This window comes from Rhincodon typus, chromosome 36 (genome assembly GCF_021869965.1).
Source record: "Rhincodon typus isolate 14 chromosome 36, sRhiTyp1.1, whole genome shotgun sequence".
NCBI lineage: Eukaryota > Metazoa > Chordata > Chondrichthyes > Orectolobiformes > Rhincodontidae > Rhincodon > Rhincodon typus.
Window position 1 is genome coordinate 23573248 of NC_063367.1, and position 20027 is coordinate 23593274.

Consider the following 20027-nt stretch of genomic DNA (forward strand, 5'->3'; position numbering starts at 1 on the left):
GCTGTGTTCATCCAGCTCTACACCTCGTTATCTCAGATTCTCCAGCATCTGCAGTTCCTACTATCTCTGACATTGATAACTAGTAACTTTTATGATAAGGATTAGGCAAAATCAGCAAACTTAAAAATAAAACTATATACTGCTGCCAGGGAGATATTCAAGGAGTCTGCTTTTACATTCCATTCAGAAAGAGAGTTCCAAAGGATACTGACCCTCAAAAAAAATTTCATTTCATCTTTGATTTAAATGGGCATAATCTGATTTTTAAACAGTGGTCACTTTTTTTTTTAAAAAGTGGGCAGGTCCTAGGTCTGCTTTTATCTTTTTTTCTTTTATATCCAGCAACGTTACCACACACAACCAAACAACTTTCCCGCCATCAAATCACTATGGCTTTTTGCCTGTTTTTTTAAAACTATTAACCACTAGCAGTGATCAACAATGCAGCCAATTAGAAATTTACGTGCAGAGCCCATTACGGGCAATACAACTGATCAAAAGTGTTTGGGGGTGGTGGCGCGTAGGAAGAAGCTAAATCAAGATGGAAGTTGATGGAGAAATAAAGCACTGTATCCCCCACACTGCCCACCTCTTTCTAAACGCGTTAAGATCTTACATTTATGGATTCTAAAATGGTGGACGGAGACTATCATGAATCCTGCAGCTGCTTCTGAGATTCAGGCTTATTTCTACATTTTCTTTTAGATTTCTTACAGTTATTACATTTCTTATTTTTTACATGATGTAATATTAACTGTTTGGGTAAAGAAAGGTAGCTTATTTTATATGCAAGTTGCCATTGTAAGCTGCTTCTTTTTAGGCACCAAGAGACAAACAGTTAGATGGCTAGTATATTTAGTGAAGTGATTGCACAGCAGAATCAGTCAAATAGATGGATGACTGTCAGGCAAGGTAAAAGATAGTTCAGAAGTCTCCTTTGGCAACTCCTCTCAAACAGTTTTGGGTACTGTTGAATAAGATAGTCTCTTAGGAGGAAAATAGAAGAGACAGTCAGATCTTGGGTATCAAGACTGCATCTTATGTTAGGCAGGGTTTGACAAAATTTCAAGTAATTGTTATAGGAGACTCTCCTGTCGAGGGTATAGACAGAAGTTTCTGCGGCAGGGAGTGTGTGAACCTAGGATAGTATGTTGCTTTCCCGGTGCCTGGATTAAGGGTATCTCAAAAGGTTTGAAGCAAATTGTTAAAGGAGGGGAGTGAGAATATTGTATACATTGGTAGGAGGTGACAGTTATAGAAAAGATTAAGGCTTTACAGAGTGAACAGAAGAGGTTAGGTGGAAGATTAAAAGTCACATCCTCAGAAGTAGTAATCTCTGGTTTACACCTAGTGCCAAGCTCAAATGAGGGAAAGAATAAAAGGATAAAAGAGATAAATCAATGGCTGAAGAGGTGGTGTAATGTTCAAGGATTTGCGTTTTTGGATCACTGTGATCTCTTCTGGGGCAGAAAAGACCTGATCAAACAGGATAGGTTTCACCTGCACTGGAAAGGGACCAATATCCTAGCAGGAATATTAAGGGAGATTGTAAACTATGAGAGAGAGGGGGTGAAGGGATCCTAAGTAGCAGTAAATAGATAGATGAGGATGGTTTAGAATCTGAAAAGATCAAGTTAATTAGAAAAGACAGACAACAGCAAGTCAGAGAACAAAATAATTCTGAAGAATTAAACTGCATTTATTTCAATGCAAGGGGTCTCACAGGCATGTTTGGGAACATAGATTGGGACATCACAGCTATTACAGAAACTTGGCTGAGGGATGGACAACTCAAATTTCTGGGTTTCAGATGCAATGGGATAGAAAGGGAGGCAAAAAGAGAAGGGGGAGTGGTGTTTTTGATTAAGAAAAACATCACAGCTGTAGCTAGAGAAAATATTTCTGAAAAATCATCCAGTGAAAATAACTGGGTTGAAATTAGAAATAAAAAAAAGGAATGATCATCTTGATGGGATTATTCTACAGATCCCCCAATAGTCAGAGAGCAATTGAGAAACACATAGACAGATCTCAGATATATGTAAAAATAATAAGGTAGTAACAGTAGGGGTGTTTAACTTTCCAAATATTGACTGGGACGACCATTGTGCTAAAGGTTTGGATGGTGAAGAATTTGTTAATTGTGTTCAAGAAAATTTTCATTATCAATATATAAATGTTCCCACTACAGGAGGATAGCTTGACCTTCTCTTGCATAATTAAAACACGGCAAGTAACTTAAGTGATAGTAGGGGAACGCTTTGGGTAGAGGAGTTGGGACATTATGTTGAACTTGTATAGCATGTTCATCAGGCGCAGATATAGTATGTTGGTTAGGCCTCTTCTGGAGTAGTGTGTCCAGTTCTGATCGCCCTGTTATCAGAAGGATATTATTAAGCCGGAGAAGCTTCAGAAGAGATTTACCAGCATGTTGCTGGGCTTGAGTTAAAGGAGAAGCTGGATTGGCTGGGACTTCTTCCACTGGAGCATAGTAAGTTGAGAGGTGACCTTATGGAGGTTTATAAGATCATGAGGGGTATAGATAAGGTGATTGGTGGGTGTCCTTTCCATGGAGTGGGGAATTTCAAGATAAGGGAGCATTTTTTAGGATGAAGGGACAAAGATTTTTTTAAAAATGGAGGAGCAACTTGGAATGAACTTCCAAGTGGTGATGGATGCAGGTACAGTTACTACTTTGAAAGGCATTTAGATAAGTACGTCAATAGGATATGTTTGGTGGGATATGAACCAAGCGTAGGCAGGTGGGACTCGTTTAGTCTGGGATTATGATCAGCATGTCTGTTTCCATGCTGTGTGACACCATAGTTACAAATGACTGTTATTTGTAGATTCTTTTGTAAGTGGAAACATCCTTTCCACATTTACCTCATCAAGGCCCTTCACAATACTGTTTCAATCAAATCACCTTTTACTCTTCTAACCTCCAGCAGATCCTGCCTGGCCAACTTCCCCTCATAAAACAAAGCAGTCATTCTAGCCATTAGTCTCTTAATTGCCTTCAACATATTTATATCCTTCCTGAAAGAAAGTGACGACAGAACTGTGCGCTGTACTCCAGATGTAGCCTCACAGTGCCCTGTACAAGTGAATCATAACCTCCCCACTTTTGTATAACTCTACTCCATTTTATTAGCTTTTCTAATCACTTGCTGTATGTGCACACTAACCTTCTGTGATTCCCGCACCAAGGCACCCAGATCAATTTGTACCTCAGACACATTTTCCAGACGTGTCAATAACTAAGATCATAGATTTAAAGTGAGAAGTAGAAGGCGGAGCAGAGTTGTGGAGATGGGAGTCTGGAACACTCTGCCTCCAACGAGTGGTGGAGTCAGAAAGTCCTCCAAGTGTAAAGACTGTATTTTGTTTAATTTTTCTGTATTTTTGATTGTAGATTGCACTGGAGAAGAGACACAGCTTTAAAATCAAGGGCTGGAGGAATTTCTGCACTTTTAAAAAGCAAGTTGCTGAAACTTATTTTAAGTCAGGTTGACAGTTGCTTTGTTCAAACATTGGTTGAGACTGTTTGTAGATGGATTGGCACCAGGAGGTGGGTAGATATTGAATGTTGGCTGGCAACAGGTTCTGATTAGTTTGTGGACTGGTAACTAGTTAGGACAACAAAGGCCATCAGTCTGACCACAACTATCTCATTGGCTCTAGGGTAGCTGAACAGCTTGTGGGGTGTGCACAATACCGACAGAAGCTTTCAGACTTCTGTCAGGGGCACATAGTGTCTCAGTGTTGCAAATGGTAATTTCGAAAGTGCAGGACCAGACCGAGAGTGGGAATAAAGTTCAGGGCAGTGGCCACCAAGGTACCGTAGGAAAAGGCCACCATTTAAAGTCTTTCTGAGAAAGACTAACAAGAGTCTGTTAAGATCCAAAACCCCATTGTTTGACTTAAAGCATTGTAAATAGTTTCCTTTCACAATTAGAAAATGTCCTTCTACTGCAACTGAATTGAAGCAGTAACGAGGAATGTCAAAATTCCACTGCATTTTCTGCAAAATCTGTATGGATCTGTGTTGTACTTGTTTTTTTTTACAATGATAATTTATGAATAAAGTATATTTTTGAAATAAAAAAATCTCCCTCCAATAAAATGTGTGAAGCCTGAAGAAAGCCAGTTTATTTTCCTTCGCCAGTTGCTACAAGTTGCAACATTTGACTAGTAATTAACAGACTTTACAATTAAGTTCCTATGCCTCCTGCAAAGTGAAAACATAGAAATAAAGAAATTACAAGCAGGAGTAGGCCATTAAGCCCTTTTGGCTAGCTCCACCATTCAATATCATGGTTGATTTTCTATCTCAATGCAATATTTCCAATTTCTCTCCATATATATTGCTGTCTTTAATATATAAAATTTCATCTATTGCTTTCGTGAATACACTTAGTGACTCAGTGTCCACAACCTTCTGTGATACTGAAATCCCCAAGTTGACCACCCTCTGGCACTTTGGGATTAGAGTTCAGGTTAGGGACCAAAAGGAGATGAAATGTAGTTTATTAAGTCATTATTTTTCTTTAATTTTAAAATAAATTTCAATAAATTTCTTTAATAAATTTAATTACTGCTTTATCAAAACAAAAAACTTATTCAAGTAAGAAAAGATAACTAGTTGACATTGACAACTGTACTACAGAAGAAGAAACATTTGTCCTTCTTAATAAGCAAAACACTATGAAGAGAAAATAAGATTGTCTACAGAGGTTTGAGTACATAAAAAAAACACAATGGCCCTTAGGGTTAACCTTGAAAGCAAAAGGACAAGACGTAGAATGCTGTGAAGTCAGTTGCTTTGACGTTTCAGCACATGGTCAAGTCACTAATCAGGGACTACTTTTAAAACAAGCTTTTCTTGAAGAAAATGTATGGGTAGGCATTCATTCTGTCTTTCACTCTTGAAAGCCATTCACACAAATATCAAGTGTAATGCAACTTCCCTGCTGTATTCTGAGGGTTCACACACAGGATAAGCTGTCAGCAATTACATGTTTACGGTTTGCAATAAGAGTGATTTTTTTCAGATTAACTTCTTGGCAATACCTCTTTTCAAATGACTCTTTTGATGCTGTAAACTGTCAGGTTATCCAGGTACACAACATTCTTGGTAAGTCCAGTTATTACCTTGTTTACCAGCCTATGAAAAGCTGCTGGGGCATTAAGGCGAATAGATATGACCTTGCTTTAACAGAGGCTTTCCAGGATGACAAGAGCTGAGATTTCAAATCACTTCTGGGGGTCATGGGGACTTGCCAGTATTTTGTTAAAAGGTTGATTTTGCTGAGGTAGCGCGAGTGACCCATCTTGTTGAGACAACCCTCGGTTTGTGAATTGCACGGGAATCAGTCCTGGTCACACCATTTGTTATAGTCTGAATGGCTTCAGAACCAGTGCAACGGATGTTTCAACTGCTTGGACGAGCTTAACTGTTTATTATTTTGTATATGTGGAGTTTCCTGCCTAACCTATGCCAGCTTGTTGGGGCATGCTGGCAGTACTTTTGTTTATTGGTGGATGCTATCCCATGTCTATATCACGGATTGTTAGTGGGGTAGACTCCAGTAGATTTCTTGAAGTTCCCCATGCTGGCCTGCTGCTTTCTGCTAAGTGGATATTCAAGTTAGATTGAAGTATCCAAACTCTGGTCATTAAGGCTTCAACTGGCTTCCAGTCCTTCATTCTCAACTAATTCCCCTGGTTACCCTTAAATAGGCCATCCTCTCGCAGTTGACTGTGCTCTGCATTTAGTTCAACTGCACAAACTTCTCTCGATGTGGTTACCTTGTCAGTGGAACCCTGTTCTGTTAGTGGAGGGATTAGTCTCTACTCTCTCCTACAACCTTCGGCTGTCCATCTCCCGTTGCACTGCCTTTCAGCTCTTCAACTTAGTGAGATATTTACCACATCATTTACATTCTATCCTTGATCTTACTTGTCTCTCCACATCAGTAAACCGTTGTTGCCTTTCCACATCTCCTGCTTATCCAGGTGAGGGAATTGTCTTTTAAGTTTTCTACATGGTTCAGGACCTCCCTGCATCCCTGTTTGTTCCACATCATTTGGGACACCTTTGCTCACAGAGATCTGGCTACCTTTGAATAGCTGTACTGTGCTGTCTTGCCTATGGGGTAGCAATTTTCCAATTTGGCTGTTACAGGGATGGATCGGACCAATGTCCTTGGGCTCAAATGGAGCTGGTTAATTTCCACTACTCTGCCATATGTCTGTTTGACCATGCGGTGCCTCTTCCTCAAGATCAGTTCATCTGCACAAGGACTGGAATTTAATTCAGGAAGGAACCCGTCAATTCAATTTCTACCCCACTCCATCTCTTTTGATATGTACAGATCCTTCCTTCTCTGTTTTAACTGTACTGGCCTGGATTCAGCCTTTTTAGATAAGGGAGCTTCCCCCAAGTTACCCTAACCCTGATGGGTTATTTTGCCCCTTGAAAGGTCTCTGAACTTTTCCTAGCCTTTTGCAACCAAGCAGAACCTTGCTGGAGCTGTTTAGTTTGTACAATCTCAATGGAGTGTTTCCTGGACCTATCCTAAATCCTTTTGACTCTACAGGCTTTTTCTTGGCCTTTTGAGTTCCTATCGGTTCTCTCCTGACCCCTTTCAGCCCCAAATCAGACTTAGCCCCCTCAAACTCCTGTGGCTTTTCCCCTATTTAATATCTGTGGGCTCTTTTAGGATGTTTGGGACCTTCTGAGCTGTCCAAGTTCTCTCAGCACAAAGTCCTTAGTAAGCCATTTCCCACAATAAAGCTAATTCCCTATTTCTCATTTTGATCTCTTCTGGCATTTCCCTGTTCTTAGGCTTTTCATTTAATCTTCAACATTATGCTGAAGGGCTCATTTTTTCCATTTTTTTGATATTATAGCACTTCTAAAATGAAAATTTAGAGTACAATTCATTCGTTTTACAGCTCTAGGAGCGCATCAGAGTTTTCTAGTTATACAGCAGAATCAGTTCAGAATTCTCACAACCTTCAAGCACTTGGCACAATTAGGCAGATACTTGAATTCTTTAGGATCTACATTGTATGACTCAACCAATGGTTCCAGTGCAGGCAATTAGCAGCTGAGAAAACAGACAGAGAAGACCCATTGTTAAGATTCCATCTATGTTGAATGTGCTTATTATGCAGACATGGTTACTAGGAGATCAAGGGCTCTTGTGGCACAGTAGTAGCACCCTACAACTGAGCCAGGAAGCCTGGGCTCAAGATCCACCTTTTCCAAATGTGCATAATAACATCTTTAAACAGTTTGATTTGAAAATATCTACAAGATGATCAAAACTGGGAACTAAATATTCAAGGGCAAGTGACTTTGAAATGATCATCAGGAAGGAAAGGGTGGTGGAGTAGCTTTGTTATTATGAGATGCAATAAATACGAAGCAAGAAACAATCTGGGACAAGAAAAGATAGAATCCACACAGTCAGAGGTAAGAAATAACATGGGGAAGTCAACACTGGTGGGAGTAGTGTATTAGGTACATTACAGCATAAAGAGAAAAAACAAGGAAATAATGACAGCATGGGAAAAAAGGTAGTACATGGGTGACTTTAATCTTCAGTAGATTGAGAAAATCAAACTGACAGTGGGAGCCAGGTTGGTGGATAACATAAAATAAGTGGGAAAGCAAGCAATGAGGCTAACATAAGGTATACTGTTCAGCAAACTTAAGTGAGTGAGCAAAACCTGGCAGGTGGAATATAATGTGGGAAAATTAGACAGTAATGCATTATGGTGGAAAAATTACAGGGGCTGAATATTATTTACTGGAGAATGACTGTGCAGGAGTCATGCAAGTTTACCATGTAATAAGGACGGCAAATGGAATGGAGGCCTTTATTTCAAAGGGAATGGAGCATAAAAACACAGAAACCATGCTAAAAACTATACAAGCCACTATCAGACCACGCCCAGAATGCTGTGAACAGATTGGTCCTCTTATCTTAGCAAAGAAATATTCGAATTGGATACAGTCCAGACAAGGTTCACAAGGTTGATTCTAGGTAAGGAGGGATTTTCTTTGAGAATAGGTGGATTAGGTTGGACCAGTACTCACTGAAGTTATACGAATGAGAGATGACCTTATTGAAACATACCATTAATAGATGACTTGTTAGGATAGATGTGCAGTTTACCCTTGTGGGAGAGTCCAGGACCCAAGGAAATAATCTCAGAATACATAGCCACCCATTTAATTCACAAGGAATTTATTCTCCGAGTAGGTAATAAATCTATTGAACTCTTTACCACAGAGAGCTGCCAAGGCTAGGTCATTAAGAATATTCAAGGCTGAGGTAGACATTGTTAATTAGTAAAGGGACCAAGGGTTATGGGTAAAAGGCAGGAATGTGAAATTGAGGATTATCAGATCAGTTGTGATCTCATTGAATGGCAGAGTCAATGGGCTGAATGACCTAATTGTGCTTATATTTTTCTGTGTTCTTATGATGTGGGAAAATGTGGAGGTGTTCACTGGGGCAAAAACCTTTAAAAACAGAATATATACACATATGCAGAATATTATGCTTCAGTTATTCAAGGTATTGGTGAGATCACACCTCCAAGTCTGTGTGCAGTTTTGGTCCCCTTATTGGAGTTGTGTCAGCTTCCATTCCCAGACACACATTGATAACATTAACAGCATTAACATTTAACTTCAGTGCACTAGACTACTTTATCTCATTGTCTTGTGTGATAGTTGACGTAGAGCAGATCTTTTGAAATAGAATTCCAATTGCTTAATTAGATATTTTCCCATACAGTAGAATTCAAGAGTTAAAAATTCAAACAAGTACTGAGGCACAAAATAATTTGGACCTTTAAAGTAGTTGCAACATTCATTATACAAAAACAGTTTACTCAGCAGAACACTGTTTTGATTGCAAATGCTTCCGCTAAACATTTTCAAAACCCTTCTGATAAATCACTTACAACTGCACTTTTGAAATTCCAACCAATAAACTTTTGCCCTCCATTCATCACAATACTTTGCCATTGTTCTGCTTTGTAAACCATGCCCTGACCAATTTGGTCAATTCCTGGTACAGCCCCCATCCTAGCTCACTGAAATCTAAGGGGCACAAACTTCAGCTTTCTGGCACAGAAATTATTTACCTATACAATCAACAGATTTCAAGTGATAATAAAAACAGAAAATGCTGAAGAAATACTCAGCATGGCTATCAGGATCTATCGCACCATCTGTGGGAAGAAAGCACAGTTAACGTTTAGAGTCTTGGTGACTCTTCCATCAGAACTATTAGTCACGAGGAAAAGCAGGAGTTTGTGTGCGCATGCATGTGAGGGGGTGGGTGGAAGAAGTAATGAGCAGAGTGAGAGAGATGGAGAGAAATATGAAAGGGGAGGCAAACAAGGATATGATGGATAGCCTGATTCCATCTTTTTTAACCCACTCCACAACTGGTCCTCATATGCTATCAGCACAGTCACCCATTACTCCCATTATCACATTTTATGGATTGCATTCATCATAGCTAACCCAATTTCTCACTCTTAACTCTTACGATCACTTTTTCAGTTTTTTTCCTGTCCTGGCCTGTTCCCCGTTAACTCCTTGTTTACCTGCCCCTTCTATATCTCTCTCTCCCCCTAGCTGCACACCTCAGCCTTCGCCAAACTTCGGCTTCAGCATAAAGATCAGATTTTCCTAGCTTCAAAACAGTTCTGTTTGAAGAGTCACTGGACTCGAAACATTAACTCTGCTTTTCTCACCCCCACCGCCCCCCCCTAAACAGACGCTGCCACACATACTGCATTTTCTCCAGCAATTTGTTTTTGTCTCATGATACTTCTCTTCTGCCACCCCTCCACTTACTTCTCTGTAAATACAGCTTCCTTGACATTCAGAACCATTATCACCCTACTCTGCCATTGTAAACAGCCCATATCTAACCTCAACAACAGAAACAGAAGTTGCTGAAAAAGCTCAGCAGATCTGGCAGCAATGAAGAAAAAAAATCAGAGTTAACGCTTTGGGTCCAGTTCTGAGGAAGGGTCACCGGACCCGAAACGTTAACTCTGATTTATCTTCATAGATGCTGCCAGACCTGCTGAGCTTTTCCAGCAATTTCTATTTCTGTTCCTGATTTACAGCAGCTGCAGTTCTTTCAGTTTTTAATTCATATCAAACCTCCCTTTCTAGTTCAAAGTTCAACACGTCGTCACTACGAAAATTCATGCCCACCTTTTTTTCTGCAGAACATGCTTGAATCACTCCAATCATATTTCCTTTATTGCCACAATTACTTTTCTGCAGCCTTTGACATCATCACCTAAAGTTCGACTGTCCCCTTTTGGCTTCATTGTCTCACATCAGCTGGTAGGCAGATCATCTGTAGCTTATCATTTTGCCCATGACAGCATGACTTCCTGGGCCACTAAACATTTGTCCTAGTGCCCTCTGCTTAACATACTATCATTTGTAAGATCATCCACAAACGAGGTGAAATCACAGCCAGTTCTATTTCTCTCAATCTCTTCACTATTTCCATATTCTCTTCATCACAAAGACATCTACTTTCATCTCCAATAACCTCATTTATTCTTAGCACAGGCTCAGTGCAACAGCAGCTGAGATCCCGACCAATTGTATCCATATTTTAGTGTTCCAAGGCTCAGCCGTCTGGCTTCCCATCCTCTACCCATATAAAATTTACCTGGTTCATAACACAGCTGCCAACATCCTGACTTGCAACAAATTCCACAAAACCCGTACCCCCACCCTCTCAGTCAACATTGGCGTGATGGTATCCAGTAGTCAAAAGCTAACATTTTCATCCCTGTATTCTTTCGTGGTTCTGGCCTCTGTAAGCCCCATTACCTATTTTCCCTATGAAACAATTCATGCCACTTATGGACCTTTGGTGCACTCTCTTCAGTGCTGACCAGGACCCTTCTTCTGGAATTCTCTTAAACATCTCTGCTTCAATACTTTCCTTTTGAAGGCCCTCCTTGAAATCCACTTTTTTGACTAAGCTACTGATTGAAATTTGTGTCATGGCTAGACAGGGTGGTTAAGAAGGCATTTAACATGCTTGCCTTCATTGCTCAGACCTCTGTATATAGGAGTTGTGATGTCATGTTGAGGTTATACAGGACGTTGGTGAGGCTTCTTCTGGAATACTGTGCACAGTTCTGGTTGCCCTGCAAGGTTATTTTAAAACTGGAGAGGGTTCAGAAACAATTTACCAGAATGTTGCCAGGAATGGAGGGTTTGAGTTATAAAAATGGCTGGTTAGGCTGGGATTATTTTCACTGGAGCACAACAGGTTTGTGGTGTGACTTTCTAGAGGTTTAGAAAATCATCAGGGGCACAAGGTAAATAGCAAGGGTTTTTTCCCCCCTACTGTAGGGGAGTTCAAAACTAGATGACATTTGTTTAATGTGAAAGGAAAAACTTTAATAAAATGTTGCCCCTCATGTCTTTTTTTTAAACAGAGTGGTTCATGTGTGGAATGAACTACCAGAGGAAGTGGTACAGTCAGAACATTTAAAAGACATTTAGATAAGTAAACGAATAGAAAAGGTTTGGAGGGATATGGGTCAAATGCAGGCAAATGGGTCAGGTTTAACTTGGGAACATGCTCTGCATAGATGAGTTGGACTGAAAGGTCTGTTTCCGTGCTTTATGAATCTATGACTCTATCCGACTAACTCTGCCTTCTTTGTTGTTGCCTCTGTTTTCCTCTTTTTATGCATCCGTGTAAACTGCCTGGGAATGTTTACCTTCATTACAAGCTGCATAAAAATCAGTTGTTGCCATTGTGCAAAACTGCAACAAAATTCAACAATTACAGGAAATGACACTGAAAACTGAAATAATTTCAGTTTCACTCACTGTACTCAGATGTTGATACAAAAGGTAGGGTCCATGCAATTTTACAGGAGCTTGCCAAAATTACTGAATGCACTCAGTCCCAAATGCAAGCATCATTTCCACAAGGCAAGTGCTGAAATATATTGTTTAGAGATCTGTGTTGCAAATATTCATAAAACTGACCTCTCTGAAATTGATGTTAAAAATCAAGCAATTTGGAGCATTTACCATTGCCAAACCGGAAGCTGAAAAATAATGAAATATCTGTGCCATACAATTGAGATTGTGGAATATTCATTGGGTTTGGTACCCCACTCTTACACTCACATCAACACTTTTACACTTTATATTGTATCTTGTCTAGACTGAATCAAAGCCTCTCCTTTCCGATTATTTACATAGATTTTACTTGCAATTAACCTTAGCAGTCTGCAACTTAATTTCTCGTGGGCATCAGTCCAAAATTGTAAAGTTGTCACTAAACATGCAGCAAAAACAGGAAACCTGCATTTTTCTAAAACTCTAGGGAGAAACAAATGATACAAAAGATGCATTCTGGGGGGTAACTTGGCTGATTCACTCTGCACCAGCCAAGCTATTCCTGACTTGGTGACTCTGTTGAAGGATAATTTTTCCAAATCATACATTATTCTTAAAGCTGACTGCAAAACAGTACAATTCTGAAGAACCCAACATATTCATTTGTTTCAAATGCAGTTGTATTATGATTTATTACAATTCTACATGCTTCATCCAAGGCATGTCATTCAGAATCCTCACCTACAACTACATTTATGCTTTGATGCAACTTTCCAACTTTAGGTCTCAGCTTACACCATCCACACTGGGAGCTCCAGCCTGCTGTGCTCCTCATCCATCACATTCCAACACTGATTTCCCTGAACTCTTCAATCTTGCTACATTTCTCAAATAAAAGCCAAGTTCTATGAACATTGGAGCATTTGTTTCAAAGAGTCATATCAGACCTAAAAGGGTGGTGGTGAAACCTCATTGACAGGACAGGTACTGGTCTGAAGAGTCACAGATGCTGCCAGACCTGCTAAGCTTTTCCAGCAACTTCTGCTCTTGTTCCTGATTTACGGATTCCACAGCTCTTTTGTTTTTTTTAAACTTGGCTTTTATTTTTGCATTTCTCCATGTTTTCAATTCAAGATCTCTCTCTTTGCTTGTACTACCTTGAAGAGTGTTATAGACGTGCCAGCTTTTGTAAATGAACAAAGGCAGGACTTGCATGTATTTATCTCTCTCAGCCTGTCTGTGCAGAATGAACAATTTTCATACGTCCCCTACCCCATGAAAATGATTTGCAAATACAGAAACTTAAGACAAGATTGTATCAGACTTGAGTATCACCATTCACTCCTAAAAACCCGAGTTCAAATCAATTCTTCAACTCGGTTAAACAAATTTGATTACTACGTAGACCATACTTTATCAAGTTCAAAATACCACTTCACTAAGAACGTATTGACCATGCAACATCTGAGTACTTTATATCTTCAAAGGACTTTTGTTCCGTTTAATAACAGATATTTCACGAAAATAAATTTAATATTGCGGCTCACTGTCATCGAGTTCAACTCAAAGTATCCAAGGTCGGTTAACACGTACAAGCACAAACTAGCTCAGATTTGTGCTTTCGCAGCCGCCTGTCAATGGAAACTCAATACTTCTGTCTATTAGTTTCATGACGATTTGACTAGCGTTACACAGCAGAAATATTCGTTGCACCCTTTCTCCTCTAGTGCATACCAAAAGGTTTCATCATCGAACTGAAACCAGACCTCACTTTAGGACAATGAAGCCCTGTCCAAAAGCCTTCTTACGAAGAAGTCGCCAACTTACTAAATATCGTTGATCTCTAAAAATATCGGCAAAGACTATTTAAGTTCAAACAGCGAAGTGAAAGTTTGTAAACCACTACATTGACGATACCTGGACCCAGCAATAATTAGATGTCGGTGGCAGTAAAGAGAGATGACAAGGAACTCGACCCAGACTTAAGTTGCGGTTAATGTATCTCAATTCCCTCATTGGCCAACTCCGTGGAAGAGCCTGACCAGAGTGGCCGTGCGCCTGGCGGATCCTCTGCTATATCGTACCCAATCCCCCAGCCTTTCTCGCCACCACAAAGTCCTCCAGTGTCAGGGCAGGATGCCGACAGAAACTTCCAGACAGAGCCTAGCACGAACAGACCAGTATCTGTCTCGTCGACGGAGTTTCACCACCGCCCTTTTATTGATCCCCTCACTTACTCACCCCCACACTCCATTGCCTCACCTCCACCTCCACCTCCCCCAACCAACTACAGTAGATTCACGTCCGCTAACTTTCAGCCTTTCCCTGCCCACTTATCCCCAACTCTCCCTCTCCCCCAAAACTCCCTCCTACCCAATCTGTCCTCTCTCTCTCTGCTCCTGTCCCCCATCCCTCCTCTTCTTTCTCTCTTCATTTCCCCCACCACCTCACATACCTTGCCCATTGCTCCGGCCACCCGGGCGGACATCTTGTTTTCGCAGTTCTCTGAAGGAAAAGCACGAACGCCGACCTCGCTCAGCAACACTGCCTTTCCTCACAGATTGGAAGCGAGCATCCTAGTGCGACAGTGAAAGACAGCCACTCAGTCGAAACTTTCCTCGTGCCCACTAAGCTCTAAACGACTATCCTCGGTCTCCTCCCGAACTCCGGTGGCCGGTTCCACAATCACAAAACAACAAGGCCGCGGGGCTCCCAGCACCGACCAATAGGAGCACACCCGACCCGTCATATGGTAACGCCCCCTTCCTACTGATTGACGGCGGAGGGGCGGGGCCAGGCTCCCCGCGCGCCCCGGGTTTGGCTTCGAGGGTGGAGTCGCGCGCTCGACCAAGGGGATCCATTACCGGGATCCAGCCCCTGGGTTCGGTATGTAGCTCCGGGCTCGAGCTCCAGGCTCGATTTCTAGCTTCCTCACCGAGCTCCAGCCCCAGGGATCTGTGAACACCCACCCAAGAACCCTCTGTTCTTCTGAGCTTCCCAGAGTACTCCCAAGTTACTTCTTCCAAAAAGCCTCACTTCATATTTATCACGGTTAAGTTCCATCTGCCCAAGAACTTCTTCCTCACTGCTAACCACGAGACCAACCTTTTGTGTCATACACAACCTAAGTTATCACTAGCTCTCCCACGCCTCCATATTTTCTTCTACATTGGTCTACCTTGTTGTTTGTAATTGTAGATAAGTACTGGGCACTGGTCTCCACTCACACAGCCTTCTACCACCATCCTCTGTCTCCTACTATGCAGACAATTTTGGATCCAACTTGCCAAGTTATCCTGGCTCCCATGTGTTTTTATCTTCTTTATCCGTCTTCCATATGTGAGTCCTTGTCAAAGACTTTGCCGAAATCAATGTAAACTACATCTACTGTATTATCCTCATCTTCACACCTGGTCACCTCAGAAAGTTCAGTCAAATTTGTTACGATTACTTCTTTCTGACAAAGCCATGCTGACTATCCCTAATCGAATTTGCCTCCATAAGTGGAGATTAATGGTCTCCTTCAGAATTTTCTCCAATTGTTTCACTACCACTACTTCAAGGCTCTAGCATGTTCCCCATGACAACTGACTGGCCTATAGCTTCCTATCTCCCTTCTTTCTTGAATAAAGCAGTCAAATTCATAATCTTTCAACGTGTTGGGACTTTTTTGGAAACGAATCTTCTTTATTCAAAATTCAAACCAATACATTCAGCAGCCACCAATGTTAAGATCCTTGGACAAAGCCCATCAGGACCAGGAGACTTGTGCTTATTTAGTTCCAATAATTTTATTAGCACCCTTTCCCTGGTGATATTAATTGTTTTAAGATCTCTCCTCCCTTTCACTTTTGATTTACAATTATTTCTAAAATGTTATTTGTATACTCTGCAGTGAAGACAAACACAAAATCTGATGAATTAATCTTCCATTTGCTTATTCTCCCTCATTAATTCCCCAGACATGTGGAATATCTGTTTTATATTTCCAGTTTTTATTCTCTGGTACTCCCAAAAAAATTCTCCCTCCTCATTATTCTGTTAGTCATTGTTGCTTCTTTTTTATATCACATAAAAACATATAAAATAGAAACAGGAGGAGGTCAGAAAATAAAACAAAAATTGCTGGAAAAACTCAGCAGGTCTGGCAGCACCCGTGGAAAGAAAGCAGAGTTAACGTTTGGGTCCAGTGACCCCCTTCCTTCTTTCCACAGCCCATATGTGATGACAAGGCCAGGTGTGTGGTGGTTGGGGTAAGGACATGGGAGAAGGTGCTCCAGCTCCAAAATTGTTGAACTCGACATTGAGTTCAGAAGGCTGCAAAGTTCCCAAGCAGAAAATGAGGTGCTGTTCTTGCAGCTTATGCTGAGCTTTGATGAAGCACTGCAGCAAGCCTGAGACAGAAATGTTGGCCAGGGAAGACGGTGGCGTGTTGAAGTGGCAGACAACTGGAAGCTTAGGGTTATTTTGACAGACAGACCACAGGTATTCCACAAAACAATCACCCAGTCTGCGCTTCGTTTCCCCAATGTAGAGGAGACTACATTGTGAGCAGCCGATAATGCAGTAGACTAGATTGAGTGAAGCGCAGGTAAAGGGCTGCTTCAAAGGGAAGGTGTGTTCACGCCTTGGATGGTGAGGAGGGAGAGAGCAAATAGGTAAGTGTTACACCTTCTGTGATTGCAGGGGAAGGTGCCCTGGGGGCTATGTTGGAAGTGAGGGAGGAGTGCATCAGGGTGTGCTGGGGGGAACAGTACCTGCAGAAGGCTGACAATGAAAGGGAGGGGAATGCGTGTGCGGTGGAGGCAACCCGTTGGAGGTGGCGAAAATGGCAGCTAATGATCATATGTATGTGGATGCTGATGGATGGTAGGTGAGAAGAAGGGGGACCCTGTCCCTGTTGTGGGAGGGAAGAGAGGGGGTGAGGGCCGAAATGTGGGAGATGGTTCAGCCCAGGAGACCCATTTAGCTTATCACACCTGCTCTGTCATATAATGAGATAATGGCAGTTCTTCTATCTCAATGCCATTATCCTCTGTATTACATATATGTCTTGATGTCTCTAAGAACTATTCTGACTAATCTCTGACCTACTGCTAATCGTGATGAAATTGTATTCTTTCTCTTTCAACTAGATATTATCTTTAAGTATTTCCTTATTCTACCCTTCAAATTTTTCTCACTGGAATGCATCTTTGTTCTAATTGTTCTGAAATATCTCCTTAAATTTCTGCCACTGTATCTGTACAGATCTCCACAGATCTACCCCTTAACTTAATTCCCCAGTACCTCAGCTAACTCTGATAAATGCTCTTATTTAAGTTTAGAATAGTAGTCTTAGACAAAATCTTCTTTCCCTCAAACTGAATGCAAAATTAATTCATGTTAAGATCACATCTATCTCGGGGATACCTATGTTGTGCATTCCCCCTCCTGTTTGCATATTGCTGATTCAGCTTAAGAGTTTTTATAGTTTTCCCAGTTGATGCTGTATGTTAAAATATGATTTAATACAAGACTAAAGCAAAAGCAGAATCTATACAGCATTCAGGCTTTGCTGGTTGATTTGATGTGACCAATCTCAGTGACAGTGGGAGTGTGGCAGGAAACTCTTAAACCACAAGTATTTCAGATATAACTTGCTGTGGTTTCCTGCCTTCTCTCACAAGAGAGCTGTTCTCAAAATAAAGTCAAAGTACTGTGGGTGCTGGAAATCTAAAATAAAACTAGAAAATGAAGGAAACAGTAAATCATGCAGTATCTACGGAGAGAAAAAGAAAGAAAAAGTTCAGATCAGTGACCTGGCATTAGGACAAATGTATTTAGCTCCTATTGGAACTGATGTTTTGTGCAGACAAGGTGTAAATTCTGCATTGTTAGAATGGATTGTTCCTATAAAGAAAGCTGAAACTTGAATCAAGATGAGTCATGGAACTCAACTGGATGTAAAATCAAAACAGAATCATGTAATACTATCCATCTAATTAAATATAGAATCATTTGTAAATGTATTGTAACACTTCGTTTAATTATCCTTACACTTTCAAAAAATACATGATTCCTTTTTGGTGCATGGTGGCTCAGTGGTTAGCACTGCAGCCTCACAGCGCCAGGGACCCGGGTTCGATTCCAGCTTCGGGTGACTGTCTGTGCGGAGTTTGCACATTCTCCCCGTGTCTGCGTGGGTTTCCTCCGGGTGCTCCGGTTTCCTCCCACAATCCAAAGATGTGCAGGCTAGGTGGATTGGCCATGCTAAATTGCCCATAGTGTTCAGGGGTGTGTGGGTTATAGGGCGATGGGTCTGGGTGGGATGCTGCAAGGGTCGGTGTGGACTTGGGCTGAAGGGCCTGTTTCCACACTGTAGGGATTCTATGATTCATTTTCCATTGGCCAGGGCACAAACGCTAACCTGGCTGACAATGCCCACATACTGTGAAAGAATAAAACAAATTCTTACTTAATGATCAAAGCATTTGAAACCAGAATTCCAATGGAGTAGGAAGAAAATCAATTCCAACTGAGTACGAAGAAGTCGATACTTTTAGGCCGAATAAAAATTTCTGTGGGGATTAGACAGGGTCAATGCTGGAAGGACACCAGAACTCAGGCATCTCATTCTCTGGATAAGAGGTTGGACAGAAAGGACTCTTAGGAGGGGTAATTTCTTTTTTCTGACGGTTGAAAATCTTTGTCATTCTCTATCTCATGGAACCATGGATGCTCAATTGATGAGTATGTTCAAGGATGTAATCAATCGGCTTTTGGTTTCTAAGTGAATTGAGGGTTTGGAAGGCAAGTGAAGATGAGATTGAGAATCAGCTATCAATTTACGGAATAATGCAGCTGGAAGTATAAACTAGCCTTGCTCTTATTTCCTATGTTCTTGTGAGAGGACATTATGCAGAAAAAAACTCATTGAATGGTGGGTTGTCAAAACAAATTTTTTTTAAGTTTTAAAATTTTAACCTGAAATTATAGGATACGATCTGAGCAGGAATTTCTGTATTATCCTTGTTAAGCTTCTCCTCACACTCTTCACTATATATGCACATTCTTCCAGGACTGCAATTATGGTCTATCCAAGCTTTAATACAGATACAATAAAGCTTCACCACTTTTCAATTCTATGGTTTTAGAAGAAAGCTCACTTTATGCCACCTGGTTTTGGTTTGGTGGCCTTGCTAACCTGTGATAACCTTTAGTGATTGGTGCTTTTGTACTCCATGATCCTTTTGTTGCTCTAACCTACCTAGACTTTCATTTACCAAGTAATAAGTCCTTAATTTTTCTACCTTACTCATGTATATCAGCACTGATCTTAACATGCAAATTATTTGCCCATTCTTCATGTTTATGAATATTTTCTTACAATTTATTACAGTCCTTTGCAGTATTGACTATCCCTGTGTAATATGCAAATTTAGAAAAAATATTTTGATTCAAACGTCCAAATCATAAATCGCAATGCTGCTACACGTAATCTTGTGGAACACCATTTCCCAACTTTTATTACTCTGAATGACGAACCTTTACTCCCATTGTCTGCTTACTGCTTTTAAACCAGTTCATGGTCCATTCTGCCACTTATCCCCAGATCCCACAATCTTTACCTTCTTTTATTCATTAATTGTGGGCTCATTATTGAAGACCTTTTGAAAAACCAGATAAATTACACAACTTCATTCCATCGATTACATCTCAGATACCTTTTCAAAAATTTCAAATAAGTTAGTCAAGCAAGAATGTCATTTCTTTCATTTAATCAATAGAAACATAGGGTAGAATCTTATAGGGGTAACATGGACTAAGATAGGATATGTAGTAGCATCAGGCAGTGAGACCCATCTTGATATTGGAAGTAATTCCCACTATCTAATATTATTTTCACAAGTGGTGTGGTGAAATTCTTGCTAGACAAAGGCAAGTTGCCAATTGACAGGGACTATTGTTTGTTAAACACCTTGGTAACAGCCCAACTCACCTCAGAAATTGTTTCAGAGATAGCAGGAACTGCAGATGCTGGAGAATCTGAAATAACAAGGTGCAGAGCTGGATGAACACAGCAGGCCAAGCAGCATCAGAGGAGCAGGAAGGCTGA

General features: G+C 40.8%; 2 protein-coding genes across 7 annotated transcripts in view; both read right to left on the reverse strand.

Moving 5' to 3' along the window:
- Positions 1–14656, reverse strand: part of tjp1a (tight junction protein 1a) — a 150247-nt gene extending 135591 nt beyond the window's left edge. For all 6 annotated transcript variants that reach the window (XM_048617234.1, XM_048617233.1, XM_048617232.1 and 3 more), the window contains exon 1: positions 14385–14656. In XM_048617234.1, the coding sequence (XP_048473191.1) occupies positions 14385–14417 (33 nt within the window). In that variant the 5' untranslated portion in view covers positions 14418–14656. The remainder of the gene's footprint in view (positions 1–14384) is intronic.
- The window catches only part of fam189a1 (family with sequence similarity 189 member A1), a 335517-nt gene that overhangs the window by 194290 nt on the left and 121200 nt on the right, over positions 1–20027 (reverse strand). The gene's annotated exons all lie outside the window — the stretch shown is intronic.